Raw genomic sequence first — 21,644 nt, 5'->3', positions numbered from 1 at the left:
AAAGATTGTTTATTGATGCAAATATTTCAAGTGCACATACCCATAGCTAAGAGAAAGAGACAAAAGAGAAAGTGAATCCTAAAGATGTAAATACTGTGTGGAATCTCAACTCCGTTAATGTGCTACAGGAATTGAATTTCATGACTAAATACCACTGCTGTAAAAAAAATGCTAGCCTATTTGTGGATTTGTTTGTCGTCCTTAAAACTCTGTAAAGAACACCGCAGGGAACTGTACCGTTGCAAGGCTCTGTCTTCATCCTCTTGAAACTCCACTTTGTGCAGAAGTCCCTGGTACAAAAGGATTTAGAAGCTGATCTCTTGACTGCTAACTGTTCAATGCATGGAGGTTCGCTGTACCAGAGAAACCTCCTATTGTTCAGGAAATCATCTGGGATGAATGGAGGCTGGGAGAGTGCTTATGCTCTTCTGTTCTTCCCTAAGCATCCACTTATGGCTGCTGTTGGAGACAAGGAAGATGGGGTAGGTGGACCTTTAGTCAGAACCAATAGGGCTGTCTGGTATTTTTAAACAAGCCTATTTTTTTATTGGTTATAGGGGCAGCCTAAGGCCCACTCAGCTGCACATGTCTACTTTGCAATATCTAGAGCTACAGAAAATTAATCATACTCCTAAGAACCTTTCTCTTTCTTTGAAAGTATCCCTGAGGTAATTTAGCAGCATGTGGAAGACTATTACTTTCTACCTTCTGTATAAATAAAGGGGAAAGAGTTAACATCAGAAGGGAGATATAGCTGCAATTTCGTTATTAATCTGCTCAAGGAGACTGCTTATGCGTTCATCACTGTGGATGTGGGTATGAAATCTTTAGATGAATCCTCAATGTGTAGCCACACTTCAGTGGGCATCAAGTCTTTGAAATTTGTATTAGCGAGCTAAAACCAAGATCTCTGGCTAAAATGGGTGGCTTCTTATCTGAGAAATGTGGGGTTTTAAAATATATATATAAATATGTATATATTTATTTAATATATATTATATATAAATATGTATAAACAGTGGCTATTTTAAAAATGAAAGGTGTCATTACGCTGAAATGGTCCTTCTTCCAGTAGCTACTGGGTGAACTTTGAAAGCTTTGAGTCCTAGGATTTTGGAGTATGATGGCTGGTTTTTGCTTTAGTCTCTCTGGAAAAATATATCCTGTTCTCTTGTTTGAGCTACTTTCAAACTTTGAACAAATCTCCATTTTCTTAATGGATAAATGAAGTCAATGATTAATGCAGGATGCTCACTGATTTCCCCCCCACACCCTGTTTCTCCTAGAATTTTTAAAACTCTTGAGTTTCAGAGGGGGGAAATGCTGTTTTAAATGCTGCAGTTGCTGCCTAAAGTGCTTGTCGTTTCTGCTTGGGAGAGACTGACCAATTCACTCAGACCAGGCTGGTGTTCTCATGTTGTTTTGATTGATTACTGTTCTTCTTTTATGTAATTTCTTATGAAGCCTTCTCAGATCCAAATGTAAAACTCTTAGTATATAAAAGATACGGTTTTCTGGGGTTGCTAGAAAATAGCTTGTTATGCTAGTTAGGATACAAATCTCTGAGATTAGTGATACAGAAATTCACTCAGTATATGTACTTCTACAAAAAGCAATGTTTTTTTGTAAGGTGAGAATCAAAATTAATATGGCTGCATATGTTATTAAAACTTTGGCTACTATTTCCCTAACCTGGAGGGTAAGTCTATAAGACCATTTTCAACAGGGAAACAGAGTGCTCAGGGGCATCAGTGGAAACACGCACAGGAGAAATGTTTATGCCTTCTATTTTTGTATTGTAGTCATTAGAATTTCATCAACATCCCCAAGTAAATGAAATAAAGGTGTCCATTTTATTTGAGAAAACACACATTTGAGGAAAAATGTATGCAGGGTTATACAATATCTATTAATTTGTTTTTCTGCAGTCCCATAGTCCACAGATGTAACAAGCAAAGAATACTTGATTTTTAATCTGCATTGCAGATTTCAGAGCACTTTTTAACTCTTCATCTCATTTTAGGAGGCCTGACTCCATTATGGATTATTTACTTTAAGTCTACCGTTTTCAGTTACTTCTTGTTTCCACTGTTTCAACAAACAGGAATATTTTCTTCTAATTAGCTTTCTATAGTTTAAAATTTTAAAAATTAATAGCAAAAACATTCTTACAGAATCCATGGAAATTGAGGAGTGGATATTTTTATCTCTGTTTCATATATGGTGAAAAGTTAAATGATTTGCCAAGAATTCAAAGCCACTCACTGGAGGAATATTAGAACTTGAGACGTTCTCGTTCTGCAGCCTGCCTGCGGTACTTGGTTGCTACTGAAATCACAGCAATTAAAAGGAAGCAGCTGACATTTTTGCATTGCAAAAATTTTAACTATTCCACGGTAGCCTTGCCAGCCCATGTGCAACATGAGAACTTTCTGATTGATTGATGTAATTGCTCTTGCTTTTAGCTGGACCTCCTATCTGTTGACATTTTCATTTGCTCTTCTTCAGAAATCTTGGAGGCCCAGAAGTGAAAATCGCAGTCATAACTCCACGGAAAAATAAGGGATAAAACTTGGGTTTTGGTGGCTGATGTGACGTTCCAGGGAAAAGAAGTAATGATTTGGGGGATGGGAGTGCTGAGGTGTTCACAATGAATAATTATTTAGTGCCTACTGGAAACACAAGTAAAAGCAAGGGTGATGACTTCCCCAAGATCACAGTGTTAGTTAGAAGTGGATTTGAAATTCCTCTCTCTCTGCTCCGTGCTCTAATAACTACTCTCTTCCCTTATGAAATGAGGCATTTGCATATTTTGCTGTAGAGAAAACATGGCAGAGAGATACATGTTCGCATGGCACTGGCAGTGCCTGGTGTGTTACATGCTGTAGAAGCATCTTTATGCCATCCTAGCTTGCAAAAGACCTGATGGTATTTAAAAGGGTAAAGTGATCTGCATAATAAAAATGCCTGTACTCTTTATCTGCTATGTGTATACAGCTCTTGACTGATATGTAAATGCTACTTATGGATGCCCTGAATTGTCACAGTTATTAGGATGTTTATTGGATGAATATATTAGCATATGTAAATAATGGTCAGTGTAGACAAGACTGTCATGGAAGAGAATAATAAAGTGAGCAAGTCAACAGCTACAGAAGTCTTACCTGATTGTGTCCAGCCTTCATCTGATCTACCAAGCTGGCTTTGAACAACAGCTGGAAATTCACAAACACAGGAAAAACACCTTACAGGGAAAAAAAAGAAAAAACACGGGCCAAGTGGCCTGAGTTAAAGCACGCTGTTGAGTCGCTCTGGTTCTGAAGGACCCCAGTGAACTGTTGCAGGACATTCTGGCACAAAGCCCAAGAGAGGGGCAGCAGTGGGATTTACCTGAGAGAGATATGTGGCCAAACACCTCAGCACATGCAATTCTAGAGTTTAATATGAGACAAAATGCTGCTAGCCTTGTTACCATGACAGCCTTTGGTATATACAGCACTTTTCTTCCTGGAATCTCTCAGAGTGTCCGTTAACAAGCGTTAGAAGTGCTATATTCTTAAGCTCCTTTTTATGTCAATACAGTCTGAATCAGTGCTATCCTTCACCTTCTACACGCTGCTCTTGGTAGCTCATCTGTTGTTGGGCCAGTTGTGCTGTGCAAACATAGGGGCTCGATTCTGCCCCCTCCTAGGCAACAGCGTGGGCCAAACACCCACTTCTCGTTGGCCCTTCTCGTACTTCTGTGGCTCCCAGGAGACTCCATCTTGGGTGCCATCACCTCTGGCTTCGGATAGTAGAATACCTCTTGACATGCTTTTTTTCTCCTATGATTTCTTTATTATTTTCAAGGCCAAACTTAAAATTTTTCTTCTTTTCAATTGTTATCTTTTTATTTGGCGTTTGGCCCATGATTGCATTACACCCTGCAAATAATGGCTCTGCTTTGTAATTAGTATCCTTTGCCCTCTCCAGCTGAGTTACTGAGAGTGGAGGAGATGTGGACCCATTAGCTAAGTGCTACCAAAGACTCTGTGTAGGGAAGCAAGGTTTTTCTTTCCCAGGCTGTGTTATCACGTTGGGTAATTTCAAGTCAATGTCATTTCACTTCTTCCCAGTGCTTTGCCTTTTATTTATTTTCTGAAATCAGGAGTAGCTGTGAGACAGTATCTGCTTGCTGATAGGAGTCCTTGTCCCTCACAAATCTGCAGCTGCTGTGTGTGTTGTGTAGCTGTACTTCATTTCTCTGGATTGTGTGATTGTGATTGCCTGTGGTGAAATAAATTTGCTGCTTCTTGCAGATGAGGAGGTTTGGCTCAGCTGGTTTCTGATAGAGAGCAGTGAGGGTAAAGAGTCAGTGCTAATTTGGAAATTTTACTGCATAGGAAGGGGCTGAGAAGTTGGGGGACGGACAGACGATGTGTCTTCCCCCTCATCTCCAGGCTTTTCCTTTATTCTTTCTCCTTTTTTTTCCTGTGCCTTCGCAGACTCCTGAGATATGGGATATCCTTTCTCTCACGCCATCCTCCTCTTTGGACCCACAGATGCTCCTCAACATCTTCCTAGTTGCATGCGTCTAGATGTCCACACCACTCCTTCTATAGCTGGGCTTTGCTCTTAAGATCAAGGCTGGGATAGATATCTGGAAGATGTTAAAAGTTTTCTTCTCCATCTGCCATTTCTGGTCAAGCTCATTGGTTTGAGACTTAATGGAGAAGCAAGAGGCATGGGATATGACAACCAAGATTTAAAAAAAAAGGTGCTTCTAAAACTTACATTTGAGTTTATTTGATGCTAGGTCAAGGTCACTGTTTATATCTGCAATCTTTTGGTACATCTAGAAATGCAGTATTTTCAGTAATGACACGAGTATTTAACAACAGGCACTCTTAAAAGGTATCAAGAAGCACTTAAACATGATCTTGTTCATAAATTAATTTCTAAATATGAACTAGATTAAAAATAACAACACACAGTAGCAGAAAAGCAATATGAAGCTAGTGGTGTGAGTGTGCACCTGGATTCAGTGCCTTTTCTTTCAGTTCCCCTACTTTACTGAGGGGCTCCCAAACACTAAATCTAATTACAGTCAGAGTGTTTGCTGTTCCCGTCTGTCTAGCATTTCCAACACAAATTCTTAAGGCAATGACAATATAAAATTTCCCACAGGCAAAAGCAAACTTAAAAAAAATCCACTTAAGATCTTGATACTTCTGGTTGCTAGCAGATGTCTAAGTAAGAATAAAGCAAATTTTACCTTTAGGAAGATTTTTACTTTATAAGATTTTGAAAATATTTTGGAAACTACTTTCAATTATATTAAAGCCTTCAGAAAAGGTAAAACAGACCTCACTTAACTGGCTAATTTTTTTATTAAAAAACCAATGAACATCAGCCTGGAAGAAAAGCAGCAGAATGTTTTACCTAGGGTACCGTCAGATAGGTACTTGTTATCACAGCCCATTTTTAAGAAGGCATTTCTTCCCTCTCCTCGTTTCTTACATGCTGAAACTGATTTAAGCAAAAAACAGTTTGCTTTTCATTCTAGCTGATGGTCCTTTGTTAGGTCTCAGAAGAGAGGTAACTTCTCAGTCTGAGCTAACCTTAACATGATTGACCACATATATTTTTTAGTAGTTGAATCATCTGTTGACAGCCGAGTCCAGTGAGAGCAGAAAATACATGGAGTGAAGACCAAATAACCTTCAGGGGCGATCAATAATAATCTGATGGGCTCTTCATTTCCCGGCATCCATCAGGTATTTGTAGGTGGTGGAACTCCCTCTGGAGCTCACCAGTTCTGTTCTAGACACATCCCAGAGAAGTCTGCTGAGTCCCTGACACCATTTAGAACAGGGTGAATGTTTTCCTTCAGTATTCCTTTTGACTGCAAAACATACGGATTTTGACTTTAATAATGTGTTCAATTTTCAACAATTACTGCCAAAGGAAAAAAAATCTGGATTTAAATAAATGTATATGTTTGCTTTTGGTAAGGTAAAAAAAATCACACTGACATGTTTGGAAAATCCATATATTAAAAAAAATCACATTAAATCCATAAATTAATCTCCTTCAAATCAGTTTCTTCAAGTTATGCCTGATCAGAAAATGAAAGGAGAGGCTTGTCTGAGTAAATTCAGACATTTCCACATTTTAAAATAACTAGGATAAATCTCACCCTCCACTCTGGATGCCTGAAATAAGGTGAGATTAATTCTACCCTACTTGTTTGTACAATCAAGCCTTTTCTCTGCTTACATTGATTTCAATGCTATTAAGTTATTATAAACATTTTCTTTCTATAGCCCTTGGACTGCGTCTTTTTGTGTTTCTCTCATAAACTGAATAGTAGTTATGCAAGGAAAATGCTATTCTGAAGACCTACAGGGCTCAGTTAGGGAAAACGTCAAATACATTCGTATGAATGATGTAACGTTTCTTTTCCATTGCTATGAGCCTCTGTCCTGCTTCCACAAGTTGCGTACCAGTGAAGATCATTTTCAGTGATTCATAGTGAAGGAATCTACTTTCATGCTGAAAAGATACCTTTTTTTATCATCCATACACTGCAGTGTAGCTTATGCAGTGCAGAAACCTTGACTTCCTCTTGCGGTCACGAAGGTAGGGGTTATTCCTTCTGAGAACTGAAATGGTTGTTACAGTGCAGATAGGCTTCTTTGAAAACATTACAAAATCCTTCTTTTATCAGCAGAGAAAAGGACACTTTGAGCCATGTTATAAGCACAAGGAGAGCGGGTTATGTTGCTGCAGCTGGGATAGGAGGACACGTTATAGCTGAAGGCAAGAGCGTGGCCTGTAGGTAACGGAACGAGAACAGGAAAGATGCAGGGTCTGTTTGTGGTCTGCTGGGGCCTTCCTCAAACCCCTGTGCCTCCCTGGAGAGGTACAGCTCGCCGGAGTGTCTGTCTGCCTCTGAACTCTTCACTAACCTACAGACCAGTGGCACAGAAACAGGCATCTCAGGAGGGATAGCTGCCGTTAGGAGTAAATCACAGGATAAAATGAATTGTGACCTGTGGAGGCATTTATATTCCTCTGCTGGACATAAATGGCAGGTTACTAGCCCTGTCTTGGAAATCCTAATTTTCTGTACTTCTGTCTCTGAAAATCCATATACACTCTGTGTATGTAGATCCCCAGCTGATTTCTAGAATGATAATTTTTCCTTTATTTTTGCTGTTTCAGCCCATTAATGAAAGCTTTTAGGACATCAATGAGTTCTCATTTTCTGGGGCACTTCTAATCTCAGAAATGAAAACTCAGTCTGTCGCGGTTATAAATCATATTGTTACTGTTACTATTAATTTTCTTATTATGATAGTATCTAGAAGCTAAATCAGATCAGCATGTCTCTTGGGATAAACACTGCAGATCTCAACATGCTCAGAAAGGAAGAGTTTTTTATCCTGTAAACACAGTTTATAGCTGCTTGTTTGCCTCCTTCCTTCCCTCCCTTTGTATTCATTCTGCAAAGCATGGGCTTCCATGAGATTTTCTACTGTTAACTAATGCTCTTAAGATTAGAACAGTCCCAGATTGACAGGCTGTATTAACAACAGAAGTGTAAACTCTGAGAAGTCAAAATCTATTTTCTATGCAAATGGAATCTATTCAGCAGAAAATCCCCAAACTCAGCGCTGTGCAGTAGCTGCATATTTTCTGAGTGCTTTGTAGGAATCTCTGATTTCCTCCAGTGTTGCCGAATTCTTAGTCCTGAGCAGTTTCACTCCCAGTTGGTCGAGAAATGGGGCAAAATGGCTTGTTTTGGTGCCGTTGTTTAGCTGGTTAGTTTGTTCCAACCTGCTGCACACTCGATCACAGACCATAAATTTGTGAACTCAGCCAACGCAGTTATTGCCATTTAGTTCACAGCACAGAAACACACAGTATAGCTCCAGCTGCCTTGGGTTTAGCCCTGTTTATTAAGATGGCTGTTGCTTCAGCTTTCCCACAGTGTGTTTTACGGGGCTGGGATGTAGCATGAGACAGCTTTGTTTCCCAATTCAATTAATCTTAAACTTAAAGCTAATCGCAGGAAGGTCAGCGTCACATGAAAGGTGTACAGCCTGCTCTGCCTCAGTGCCGTGGGTACTGAACACATTAAAGGTGCATTCCAGACACCTTTTCGTTCTGCCTGTGCCCAGAGTTGGGTGTCAGCAGATGTCAGCTGGGTTAAATCATTTTAGTTTGGTCTCTGCAAATTCCTGTGAAGAACACTGATTCTTCTGCAGTATGGATACTTGTCTTCGTGAGTACTTTCCCACTTCAAAGACCCTGATAGTTATTCGGGGAGCAGGACACAGCTACATATAACTACAAAATGAAAAACTGCGTTTGATCTCTTGGAGCAATGCTGGTTCTGTTGTCTGGTTTGTCAAGGCCTATCCATCAGGAGGCCCCAAATTTAATGATGGCTGGTTTCAGAGATTAAAAAGCCAAAGTCATGCTGTTTGAATTATTTGTAGGTAAAACTGTAGAAGTTACTTCTAATTAATTGTTCACTTTTAGTTGGTGGTATTGGTTGGTGAAAACCAATCATTCATTAAAGAAAGACCCTGTGGTTAGGAACAGGATTCCTATGTAGCCATAATAAAGATCATCACGGAAAAATGTGCAGAAATGAAAGTAAAAGCAAAGCCCCAGTGTAATTGTCCAGCTGTCCACAAATTGAGGCTATTTTTACATGAAAGATTTGCTAGGCCTGATTCTTCTTTTATTTTCCCTACAGATGGGATTCCTGTCCGTAAGTTAGACATTTATAGTACAGACACGTCCCAGTGAGCAGGTCAGCCCAGGTTGCCTTTATAGTTGATGGTGAGAAAGGGAGGCTTTTAGAAGACAATTTATCTGACCCAGTTGAAGTGTCTTCTTTATGGTGACAGAAATCATCCCATCGAGTCCGTTGACTGCACTGACTAGATCCCTCCTGACTTTTAAAGGAGCCTAGAGATTTCTCTGCTACTGACAGTAGTCTATAAACTATTAAACTGAGACAAACAATCCCATCCTCATCATCTGCAACTCAGAAGAGTACTGGACGGAGCAATGCCCATCTATCAATTCTATTATGGACTAGTTGGTTTATATTTGCTACAGATTTTGCCTCCAGCAAAGAATTTTAGGGAACATAATCCATAAAAACTAGTACAATTCTTCAGAAGAGGAGTGTTGTTTTCCTCTAAAAAATACAAATTGCTTCTTATTCTCATAAGTTTCTTATAAGGAAGTTATTAGTTTTTATCTGAAGAGGGTAAAATGGGCTGTTATTTCATCTCCATAAAATAATCAGTTATTTCAAATGAAATTGTGGCTTTCTTGGTGTGGAGGAACACTCAGTTACTGATTTCAGTGGAGACTGGAATTTTAACATTAAACTCACAGGACTGTATTGGAGGAATTACCTTTGCTCATAATCAGAGTTGGAAAAAGAATTCAGCTTACCTGACATTAGATATGCATAATGTAGACAACTGCAATGAAGTCAGATGCCTCAGGCTCCTCTTATAGGCAGTTGCAATATCATAGCTTTTATACAATCATCTGATTTAAATGTACAGTTTATAAGAAGTGCCTGGTTCTTCCGCTGGCTGTTAAGGGAGTCCGGGTGGTTATCTTGCAGGCAGAGACTACTGCGCATCCACACGGTCAGAGTGTTTCCACCCAGAGCTTCCAGTCTGTGTTTGCAGAAGACCTGCTGCAGGTCCAGCACAGAAATATTATTATTAACTGTAATACATCAATGATATCATAAGGGCCTTTGGGATAAGCTAGTCAACACCTAAAATTTAAGATCCTGACCATTTATTTCATTCAGGAAAACGCAGATTTCAAAGAAGTCTAGGAAACTGATGTAAACTCCTGCTCTGGATCTTACACCTTTATTGTCCTCCTGTCTACATTTTATGTCACCTGGCAAACTAAAAATCCCGTGGAATGCAGACCAAATAATTAAAGTGTAATTTAAATGACCCCTAGGGTGCTCCAGCGCAGCTCTAGCTAATCTTACATTCAAAGACAGAAGCAGAGTTACAGAGGCCAATGAAATCCATTTCTCTGTTATGGTAGGTAGTTTTTCTGTCTGTGCTAGAGTATCTCAAAGGATCTGAAATAAAATGGTCACAGTCAAGACTGTTTATTCAAGCTGGTGTCCTTCTGGAGTTGGACATCTTCCCATGATGCCTGTGAAAGCTGCTGTAAATGAAGCTCACTTCAGTGGGGTCAGAGAAAAGAGAAGACATTTTGAAGCAGGATATACCTAAGAGTTTGGTAGAGCGGTGAGTGACAAAGGCATGGGGCAAAACCGGGTGAAACAGATCTCTACAGCTGGGTTTTCCTCATCACAAGGGAAAGTCCATCTCAAATTATTATTCTGGGGTGGTCAAAGCTACTTGTGTCTTATTTTGGCAATAGAAATATAGTCCTAAGAAAAGGTTTAACAAACTGTTTGGTTTTCACAAAATAATTTAGCTTTAAGTAACTCAGTCCTTTTGATAGGATAAAAAAACCCAAACAAACAAGAAAAAAAAGAAACACACTGTCAGAAATTCTCAGTTGACAGTAGTCTGTAAGTACTCACAGCAGTGTGGACATAGCGTGCCTCTCCTTGAAGAGGAATGGAAAGCCCTACATGATCTCCTCTTTCCACAGGAGCAGCATTAATGTGAAAAGGATAAGATGATTGATCCATCAGTGTTTCCATCAGGAGTAAATTGAACCAGGCAGGAGAATCGGTCTCAAAGTGGGGAAATAAGTTGTAAATCAGATGACAGAAACCTGAAAGCACACTTACTTGAAAAATGAAATGAGTTGTGCAGTGATTTCAGAGTGAAATGATGTGGTATAGGGAGGAATGGGTGAATTGGACAGACCTTGCTGTCCATCTCAAACCCGTAATCTCTTGTGCAGTTGATAATCTCGAGTGTAAAAGGAAATTTTCTGTTCAGTGAAATTCATGTCTTACTGTAGTGCTGTTTTTGCTGTTAAAGAAGGGGCAGTAAAATGCACTTTGTCCACATGCAGATCTCTGTATGAACTAGTGAACTCTTCTGTTTTGGTGACTGTTTGTTTTGTATTCAGGTAACTATAGACAGGTTTTCTTCTGTAATGTTTTGAAACACAGTCAAAGGTTTCTTTTGCAGTAATGGAGAATTAGGAGAGCCCTCCAGTGGCCAAGCAAAAGAAATCAACATTGCTCTGGCAGCGAGCTGAACAAGCCTACAAACTAGGGGGGAGAAATATGTGCTGCATATTTCAAAGGTAGCAACTTCCAGTCCTGTTAGGGATGACTTATATCCTGCTTACATTGGTCCTTTGATCCAGAAGAATTCCATAGTATTAGACAAACTCTCTGTCTATCCCTGAGTGAAATAGCATGTATTTATTCTGTCTAGGAAGGGCTATTTGCATGAAGGGGAAAATACTTTAGCGATAAACAGATAGGTTTTATATTGAATAACTTTACAGGAAATTAAAATGAAGAGAACTTGGTCCTCACTGAAGTAGTTCTTAGTATTCAGACTGCAACAACTGCAGAAAAATCTGTTCACAGAAAATTAACAACTTCATTAAACAGCCCCCAAAGGCAAAGTTGTGATGTCCAGGTGCTTGTTCCACGCAAAATTGCTGTAAATGGTGATGCTGATGATTTTATTAGCCAGGGAAAGGAAGGAGTGCTGAAAAGGAATATCTTTTCCAGGCATCAGACTTCAGAGTTTGACATCTACTTATAATAACTGTCAGCTAGCAACATCGTGAATGGCTGCTCTCACTGGAGGTAGGAGACTTTGAAAGGTTAATGAGGAGATTTGAGGAGTCCATATCAGAAGCAGCACTTGCTTAGCAAAAAGATAATAGATTCTTTTCTCTTTGCAAATGAGTCTGAGAGCACATGAATGACAAAATGTTTAATCAGAATATTACATGTTTTCCCAAAAACTCTTTCTTTGATATTCATTGGGGTGAGATGTGCAGTTTACCAAATACAAAACAGATTAACACATTATGGGAAAAGAAACCCAGCAGTGCTGTCAAGTGGATTGGAAGTAACACACTTCCCAAGATTATTTTTTTGCTGCACCTGTTATTAAAATATCTATCATAATAACAGCTATTTTCTTTTTCATCTATGCTGAAATGAATCTATTTTGATGTTGGTGCTTATTTCAGTCATCGACTATTTTGCATTGAATTCTTGTGGACTGATCCTTGGCTTTTGTAAAAATCCACTGTAACTAGTGCAGATGTAACCAGCTATGGATTGAGCTCTCTCTATATAAAGCTTGATAAGAAAAGAAAAACATTGACTTTGAGGCTTTAGACTGTTTTCCAAGGTTTATTCTTCTTGTGAAAGTTCTTACCCATGAAATGGACGTGGTCAGTTTATGGGTGGTTCAAATGTACGTTTCAGAATAACAAGCTTCTACAAGCTTTATACAAGACCAATAAAATCCAACGGAAAATGTAATATTTGAACAAATATATCTGCATTCCAGTCAAAGCAGTATTGAAGTCCTAGTTCAACAAATTGCCTCTACCGAGTCACTCATACTCCACCTCAATTCCTGAAGTCAGTGAAAGTGAAGTGTGGGTTTAGAGTTAAGCAATGTTTAAGCACCAAAGAGCCCATCGAGGAAACTGACTTTGAACTAGGAACAAAAAGCATATTCCCCCACGATGGGCATGCTTAGAAAAACACCCAGCAAAACTAGTGATAAGCCTAGTGCGTATTTTACGGTGTGTCACTATCCAGTGAGCAGGGCAATTTTTTTGCACAAAATTTTAAGCTGTGTCACCTGGATGATCTTAAAGCATTTTTCTGTTACATAGTGTGCAACAAGTCAGAATGATCACACCAATTACTTTTTTTCAGAAAGTTCTGTGTGTGAGCAAGAGCGTGTGTGTATACAGTAAAGTTACTCAACACAAGTCATAGTATACTAGGCTCAATGAAATGGAGATACTTCTCTGCCTGCAGTGGAATTCCTCCCCATCAAACCATCTCTATGATCAGTAGTTAATATAATTTATCTTGTAGGGATAGGTTAGTGAAGGCATTTTTGTTTCTACTTTGAAACACACTGTGCTGCACTGCATGATTTGTCCTCTTCAATTTCTACCTAATATACATCTACAGCTCCAATATCCATCTCAGATGTGATGTGTTGGCAGGAGAGAGCTCTAGATAAAATACAGATGTTTCCAACCATCTCTTGGGCTGAATGACATCCTACTAAGAAGAATATCTAAGAGCTATGGATTTGAAGAAAGTATTTGTCTCCAAATTAAATGAATCATCATTCTCTGAAAACGGTCATTTCCCTGGAAACTTTTAGAGAGCCTAGATACCTGGCTTAGTCTAGACATCCAAATTTCAGATGGCTGAAATTAGGTGAGATGATAAATCCCTCTGCTACCATGGACCTCTCAAATATCCAGCCTGTACCCACGCAAGGCCTGAGTTACCCTGTTGTACAGAATCAGAAATATTGGCCCTGGTAATTAAAAGGTCAAAGGGTAGTGAGTCAAGCTAGAGAAGAGATCTGAAGGGAGGTAGATGGATTTTTTTATTGCAGGAGATATCCAGAATTATGGAGATAGCAACGGTCACTGACTCCAGGCGCAGGTGCAAACTGATGCTGCAGAGATAGTGTCCTTCTGTCCATTCTGTTCTTCTGGGGCTGCATTCTCATACGGTAGCAGTTTGAAAGCGCTTTGCAAATCACAAATCAGGGGTCATTAGATTCTTTTTCCTCAGTTATCGTGGCCCTAATAATATTATGCAAATCCATTTTCATTCCTAATCATTCCAGTTTCTGCCTAGCGTGACTGGACCCTACCTCGCTATCTGTTACAGAATGATGTTCTTGAGAGCTACTGTCTGACTTCTTGAAGTTGGCATGACTGCTCATAATTTCTTCCACTTAACTTCCAGGCAGTTTCTCTGGTGGTTGCTGACTGTCCTGGAGTCCTTATAATAATCAGCCAGCTACCAGAGGGAAGCAAATCTATTATATACAGTGTTTGTATTGTATTGGTTTCCTCTTGTAAATAATTACATTAAATATAAGACATGGAATCTCTAAACATAATGATATGTTGCTAGCATTGTGATAGTCCTGTCATGACATTTTTATTCTTATTCTTGATGTGTTTAATTTAAAATATTCTTGTTTGATCTCCCATGAAATGATAGGCCCAAATTCATGCAGAGACTCTGTGCGTTTTCAGAGGAAACGGCGGACTGACTTCTGAACATTTTATTACCCTCTCGCTTTGCTTTCTATGCTTCCTCCCAGCTTAAGACCATATGGGACAACTACTCAGATCTTCCCAGCATGCAATGAAAGTCAGCACAACAAAGCAGTGGGAGGCAGGGAGAGCAAAAGCTTGACTAGCATGGCCTGAATTAAGCCACAAGAAATCTTGTTGGTTAATGTGTTGCAAGGAGGAGAGCAGGGCAAGACTGCTGATTCTATACATCTTCTTTGGCAATGGTCCCATTGTTCCTAACAGAAAGAAAGTGGGACTAATGAAACACATTGTCATTGGCATCATTTGTTCAGATGTGACCTAGCTCCCATTTTTTTTGAAGTTTTATTTGCTTACGCTGTAAACAGAGGACAGGGCCATTGCCAGGCAGAAGTAAATATATAAAATGGATCCTTTGTGTTCTCGTATGTCTGTGAAGCACTGACCCTGTATTCAACCTTGTGTAAAATCACAGTTACTGTGGAATGAATGTTTCTGTGCTCTCATGTGCTAGATGGTGCTCTGCACATTCATCCAAAACACCTCACTTCAAAAAAAACCAACACTGGCAGTTTATGAGTGTGTCAAGGTTGGTTCTTTTGTGCATTCTTATAATCTCCCTGCAATGTCTCATTGTTTGTCTCGTGTAACATGATTCATTTGTACAGATTTTATAACTGTAGAGAATGACAAGTGTATTAATATGCTGAAAGAAATATATTAATGTGTATCTACAAGCAATTTATTATTTATGCTGTTGAATCTTTTTACACTCACAGTAAATATTTTCTAACATCAACGAAGCTGCAAAGATTCATCACCACAGACCTGCATTTCTGAATTTTAGCTTTGCTCACTGCAGTCATACTTCATTTCTAGCAATAAAGGGTGTCTCCTGTTTCTGACAAACGAGTCTATCCACTGAAGCAAAGATCTGTATTTATCCATATCTGATATTCCTCTCCACATACAACAATTCACAACTCTGCACATTCTGTGTAAATCTCAAGTACATGCAGTGAGGACCACATTTTGATTAGAAGTGTAGCACAATTTGAGATGTGGCTTTCTTTAACAGACTACTCATGTAGCAGAGTATAATTCACTGTGAGAAGCCATAGCATGGTGTGGCACAGAAGACAGCCATATATGTCGTTCCCATGGTAGTTCTAGAGGTGCACTGCCTGTGAAGATCTTTAAGCTGTCATCAGTCTATATTGCTGCTTGAATTGTCTTGCTTCATACGGTATGAGGCTGTCCTCTTCCCACTCTGAAAACTGCCTTTACATTCATTGCTGGCATACTTGGAATGAGAAGGAGAGATAAATATTTTACGAGGTAATGGTCATGTTGTCACTGCATTTGAAAGTACAGTCAAATGAGTTTTGCAGTACATGTTGAGAAAGAGGATGGTCCAGAAAGCACTCTGGTAAATTAGTACTGTCCTTAATGTGTGTGATCTTGCATTCCTTACCTAGCAGAATAGTCCCACTAACTTTAAAGTCGAATGCTGAAAGGTCATTGCGAAAATTAAGGATTATTGGGGGACATTTTCGAAGCAGAAAAAGGAAAAGAGAAAAACTTACTGTGCCATTTAAAACCCTCCTGTCTCATATCTAAAGGTAACAGAAGTGTAGAGGAGGACAAATGCAGAGGTAGACAGTAAACTCCAAACTAGAGCAGCTGGGCTGTATGAGCAATTAGTTGATGAAGCTGTATTTCTGCCATCAGGCTTAATTCTGCCTCTTGATTGTCCTCTAGGGATTTAAAGACTTCATTTCTACAAATATATTTCTTTCTCCTCCTCTTCCTTCTCCTTTACCTTTCTTGCTGTCTGCCATTTTTCCATCAAAACCAGGGGAGGGCATCCTTTATTTGAGATTCACCTGAGTCTTTCCCTTGCTAAGGATGTGACAAACGTCACAACGTGTTCAAGGCGTTTCACATGAACCCACATAAACTCCATAGGGCAGGACAGAAGTGAAGTTCAACCAGCAGGCATTGTACTTGGCTTGCAGACCATAGCACACTTTTGAATCAGTTATTTGGGTATGTAGCTGTCTTGCTTATCTTGTACTCCTAACACAAATCCATGACTGTGTTAACAGACCAATTTATAATGTTAGATGGTGAGTATGGCTGTAGATTTACTTGGATTAAAAGAGAGACCTAAAGAGCCTATACTTGGACCGCGACTCCAAGTGATACTTCAATATTGGTAAGGTGAATTCCTGAAAACCAGTGGAACTGAAGTAAGAAGGGTATTGGTGTAACCAGGTTGTCTGATGAATGATGTGCGTTTCTTGATCTAAGGTTTGTGTTGCATAGCAGAAGAGATGGGTGACTACTGTGCCTGGAAACCATGAGCTCTTCACAGCAATGGGTAGGGAAATGGGTGATAAAACCTTCACTGTAGTGGGAAAAGAAGGCTGGATGAGGTACAGTGGGTTTTCCTACTCTGAGGAAGGGAAGTGAGGAGAGAACAGGTCCTTTTTTTTTTCTTTTTTAACAATACCCATCTCTGGTATTGAAATATATAGTGGTCTCTTGGTTTTGTGGAGATTGAGTGCCTGAGGAGAAGAGGTCCCTCCAGTAGATCTAACCAAGGAGCAGTGAGCTGGGTCGGGGTTACTGCCACCCCACACAAACACGTGTTGCTGGTTAAACAGCACAATGCCATCCTTGTCAGGCACTGTTAGTGGGGCAAACTAAAAGCCATCTTCTGGCTAATTCTACCAGCTGTGGGTTGGGTTGGAGATGGAGAAAACAGCCATGTAGCAAGTGGTGCAGGGGTTGGCATACAAAGATTTCCGTTACCAGGGAATATTGTATCCCATTTATGAGCAGAGCTTGTTCCTTTACTGGAAGAGCTATAGGTCACCAATATCCCTTCTGTACAAGAGGCTTACTGAGCCTTGTATGTGTTTACATGTTTGTCTGACTTGTTCACTTCCATAACCTTGCATATTCCAATGTTCTTATACAGATTGGTTGTGCGTATGTCTTGCATATGCACCCAAACAAACCAACGAACACCACCACGTAGGAACAAGCCCACTTTTAAGTTGACAAAGTTTTTCTGCCTGTCAGATACAATTACTAGCTTTCTTGGGTTGCTCAGTAATTTTTAAGGCAGATCTCTGCTGCTTACTGCCTGGCAAGATTTAGTAGTTATTTGTATCAAATGTATCATGGAGGGGTACTGCATCAGCAGAGAATCAGCAGTGTCAGCTGCTACAATATTTCTGTCAGTCTTTTGCTTGTTTTTTAAAGAGCAACATTTTCCTATCAAATGAGTCAAACCGACATGGTCAGAATTTGACTAGATCCAGCCAGAGGGAAACTTTCAGTAAAGCAGTTAATTGTACCCAGGGAAAGCTGCAAAAGTAGCTTTGCATCAAGAGGCTACAGTAGAACTGGGAAAAGAGTAATAAATAATGGTGCTAATTTGTGGACTGAGAAACAACAAATTCTTTTCTTCATCCAGTCTTACTCCTAGATGGTTTGTTGATCACCTCTGTATTTATTTTTGGGGTGGGGTTTTTGTAGTAGTTAAATACATGGAATACAATGGTATCATCTGTACCACTATAGGCACCACTTTTGATTTTTTAAAGTTAGCTGAACTGAAGAGATGGAGGGAAGAATCAGTTTAGATTGAAGGTTTTCTAGCTCTTCTCACTTAAGTGAAGAACTCATTCTCTTAGTCCTGAAAAATTATTTAGTGTAATTCAGGGCTGTTATTTCAGGTGTTAACCACTATAAAGAACAGTGTTCAACTTTGTGATATTTGAACCATTTGAAAAATCTTCGAGTGTTTATGCTGGAAAATACAGGGCAGCATTTAGTAAAGTGAAACATTTACCAAATTTAAAAGTAGTTAATTTTTTGAAAGTGTCTTTTTGTAATTTATTAAGTGATGCATTCCTCCAACAATTCAGGAAAATCTAGTGCCCAAAGCCTCCAGCCAGGTTTTTGATTCCAGTGTGGTAGGTGCTGTACAAATAGTGTGAGAAAATAGACAAGTCAGACAGTAGATGAAAAATTAAGACTTTTTCCCAGGCTGTGTGATTTTTGCCCTGCAGAGAGGCAGCAGAAGCAGGAAAAAATATCTTCTCCGCATCCTGAACAAGTGCCTCTACTCACTGCTCAGTTCTGCCTCGGCTGAAATGGCCACTGGGCACAGTGATGCCAGTGGACACCTAGAAGTGCTGTCTTCTGAGAAGATCTCATAGCCATCACTGAGAGGCTCTGCTTGAGGAACAAAAATAAATTTTCTAAACTCAACTGTGCTACCAGGAAGAAGCAAAGTAACTTAAAGTGTAGAGTTGAAGATACTTTGAAGGATAGATGTGTGTGAATTGCTTGGAGGTTTAGAGCACCCTTTATCCCCCTCACTTGAAAGTTCCAGAAATAGGGGGTTCTCCTCAAAGCCCTGTGTAAAGACAACCAGTAGGTTGGTGGTGGTCATGTTGTGTGAATGATACTTAAGTCATTTTCTCTCCTGCTGTTTGGGATTAGAGATACGTGGGACAAAGAGATCTGGTGGTGTTGACAAGGGTCAATTTTTTGAAGTGCAGATTTCTTAAGAAGGACTGCAATTTTGGGAACATTCACTTGGAAAGGAGATCATGGCTCCAGAAGGAGAAACAGAGAGATGCATTCACTTGCCTTAGAATATCAAGCTGCCTAAAGAATTAAGACACTTGTTATTTTGTGGGTTTTTACATATTTAAAACTAAAATGCTCATCCCAAAGCCATGATGACACTCTTCCCCTGTCCCCCCATTGAAATCTGAAAATGTTGAAGAATCTTCAGATCTGTAGATGGCAAAATAACTTTCTGGCTGGTTCTCTCATCAGTGCAGGTTGGTAATTTCTTTGCCTTTCTAACCCAGTACTTTTTTCTTTTTTCTTTCATTGGATAAAACAATCCATTTGGTCCTTGAAGAGTAAAGAATGAAGTCCTTCAATCTTAAATATGAGTGAAGGGAGAGTCTGGGCCATTGCAGAGTGGGAGACAGAGGTTATCAGAAGTCTTCTACCACTGCTTTCAAGTCACTGTAAGCACCATGTCAGATCTAACGCTGTGAACACAGACTGTAAGCAGGAGCTCATTTCTGGATCCCTTTTTTTTCTGTCAAAGCTGCTTTGTTGTCCTTGCTTTCTGTTTCTGCATTCATCTCTGCTACTAGCATATATACTTTTCTTGCTTTTCTCCCTTACATTTATTTTCCTATTTGCTTCCTAAGATCCTTCTGAATCCGTGATCCTACATAATCCTCCTTAGCAAACTTTTGCCACTTTTTTGTGAAGATTTCCTCATATTCTGATGTAGCAAGTCAGCAAGGCAGGTTAGGTGTAAGCTGCACCTCAGCATGTCCCACAGTGAGTGAAGGATGTGTTGCCTCTGTGCCTTGCTTCACCCGGGCTGGGCTCCCAGCCTTTCTCTCGCTCTCCCCACTTTGCCTCTTCTGTGGGTCATTACTCCAGATTCCCTTGTTCTCATGCTTCTATCAGAGCATCTCCCTCATCCCAGCTTTTATTATTCCTCTTCTTCCTCCAGGCCTGCTCAGGATCCAGTACCGCAGCTACTGGACTGGGTCCCTTTTCCCCCCCTCCCTGTCCAAGTATCTCTGCTCATCCCCAGTTCTGCGCAGTAAAGGTAGAAATTGCTTCGCCTCACAAAAAGCCAGAGGAGTTTTATTCATCTGACAGCTTTTCCTTTTCTCCCTGGCTCTCATCTGCAGCGAGTATTTTTTGCACAAGTGCTCATCCCCGAAGCTAACAATAACACTGTCGGGGTGTGTGTGTGTGAGAGAGACACGGAGAGAAGAGGGAGGGAGGGAAAGCAACGCAAGAGTCTGGCAACGTGCGGCGGCACTGGAGAGCTGCTAGACCAGGGACGAGCCCCTTAGGCTGGGCTCAGCCTCAGCCCATTGGTTCCTCAGCCGCTGGTTGAAAGCGAAGCAGAGCTTGGAGGGTTGGACTGCACAGCCAGCCACGGACTCTCAAGCCAAGTTGTCAGCACGCTGGGAGGAAGACGGGCTCGCACACGGGAGATCGCGGGGTGTCCGCAGCTTGATGTTCGTTTGTTTCCAGAGAGGAAGAAAGGAGAGAGGACAAAAACAAACAAAAAAAAGCAACAGAAAAAGGGGAAGGAGCCTGATCCAGTCCAGCAGTCCCGGGGGCAATAATGGATGTGACCGTATCTCAGTTCATCTTAGAAGAATTTGATGTCAACTGCAGCCTCCTGGATCGTTTACAAGAGACTTTTTTAGAGAGTTCCTCTGTCCCTTTCCTGGGCTTTGATGGTAGGAAACGTTACCTAGCGCAGGGCTCGGAGAAGTGTTGAGATTCGGTTTGCTTTGTGATGCAAAGTGTGTCGCTTTTGTGTTTTCTCAACTGCTGCCTTTTCCCTTTCTGTCTCCTTTTTTTAACGCAAAAGGTCCGTACTGCAATGCCACAACTGATCAGATCGGGACCTGCTGGCCCAGAACCTCGGCGGGGGAGCTGGTAGAGAGACCCTGCCCGGAGTTCTTCAATGGGATCAAATACAACACCACGAGTAAGTACAAACTCCTTTCCTTCTCCCACGGATCTGGTGTTGAGCAGGCACCTGGGGAGACCTATCATACAGTTTCCATTAAAAAAAAAAAAAAAAGAGAGAGAGAAATAAAGTGTTTGCCTGCGAATCAGCATTTCACCCACATTCCAGCCAGTATATTCAAAACTCCTGCCTGGAATGATGCACATTTCTCAAAAGCACAGACTTTTGGACACGGATTACTCTTTGCTCAAGTATATTTACGTAGATCTGGGCAAAAATACCCTCTGCAATCTAAGGAGTGTATACTGTGCTTTGTATGTTCATTCATGTGTAGATGTGTTTAGCTGAATGTATTTGTAGCAGTGCTTCAGCCATTTAGATAATTAAAGATCCTTTGACTTGTGAAGTGCTTAGTCTTAACACCTCCGAAGGATGTTTTGAAAGGACTCTCCCTTTGAGAGGCTCTCTGTGTGAGCAGAGGGACAAACTGGGCTGGAAGTTGTATCTGACAAAGAGAAGGCTGGGGTCTGGAATCTGTTTAGTAACTTCATCAGCGGTTGCCTTACGAGGCTGGGGTGGCTGTATCATTACTGCAAGAGAAACAGTGGAGGATATTATGAGGCAAATAATATTCAAAGCAAGGGAGTATGGGGGCTCCTTAGAAATCTCTTAGAACTGATGCTTTATTCTTAGAGGTAAACAATCATGATGACTCACTAAAAATTTATTATTCAGGCTGTCGGACCAAGGCAGTCATTTCCTTATCTGTCAATACTTTTCGACCTTTCATTAAGAGGTTTTAACATATTAGTTCCAAACATGTGTA

The 21,644-nt window shown here is 40.3% G+C and overlaps 1 protein-coding gene across 2 annotated transcripts in view; it reads left to right on the top strand.

Moving 5' to 3' along the window:
• The window catches only part of CRHR2 (corticotropin releasing hormone receptor 2), a 163,435-nt gene that overhangs the window by 26,039 nt on the left and 115,752 nt on the right, over positions 1 to 21,644 (top strand). Inside the window, exons 1-2 of one of the 2 annotated variants that reach the window (XM_075419852.1) lie at positions 20,092 to 20,582; positions 20,717 to 20,836. In XM_075419852.1, coding sequence (XP_075275967.1) covers positions 20,465 to 20,582; positions 20,717 to 20,836 — 238 coding nt within the window. In that variant the 5' untranslated portion in view covers positions 20,092 to 20,464. Of the gene's footprint in view, positions 1 to 20,091; positions 20,583 to 20,716; positions 20,837 to 21,644 lie in introns of those variants that run through there. The other variant, XM_075419851.1, reaches the window with a different exon arrangement.

Source organism: Opisthocomus hoazin, chromosome 4, assembly GCF_030867145.1.
Source record: "Opisthocomus hoazin isolate bOpiHoa1 chromosome 4, bOpiHoa1.hap1, whole genome shotgun sequence".
In the NCBI taxonomy this organism is placed as follows: Eukaryota; Metazoa; Chordata; class Aves; order Opisthocomiformes; family Opisthocomidae; genus Opisthocomus; species Opisthocomus hoazin.
This window is presented reverse-complemented; position numbering and strand designations above follow the sequence as displayed.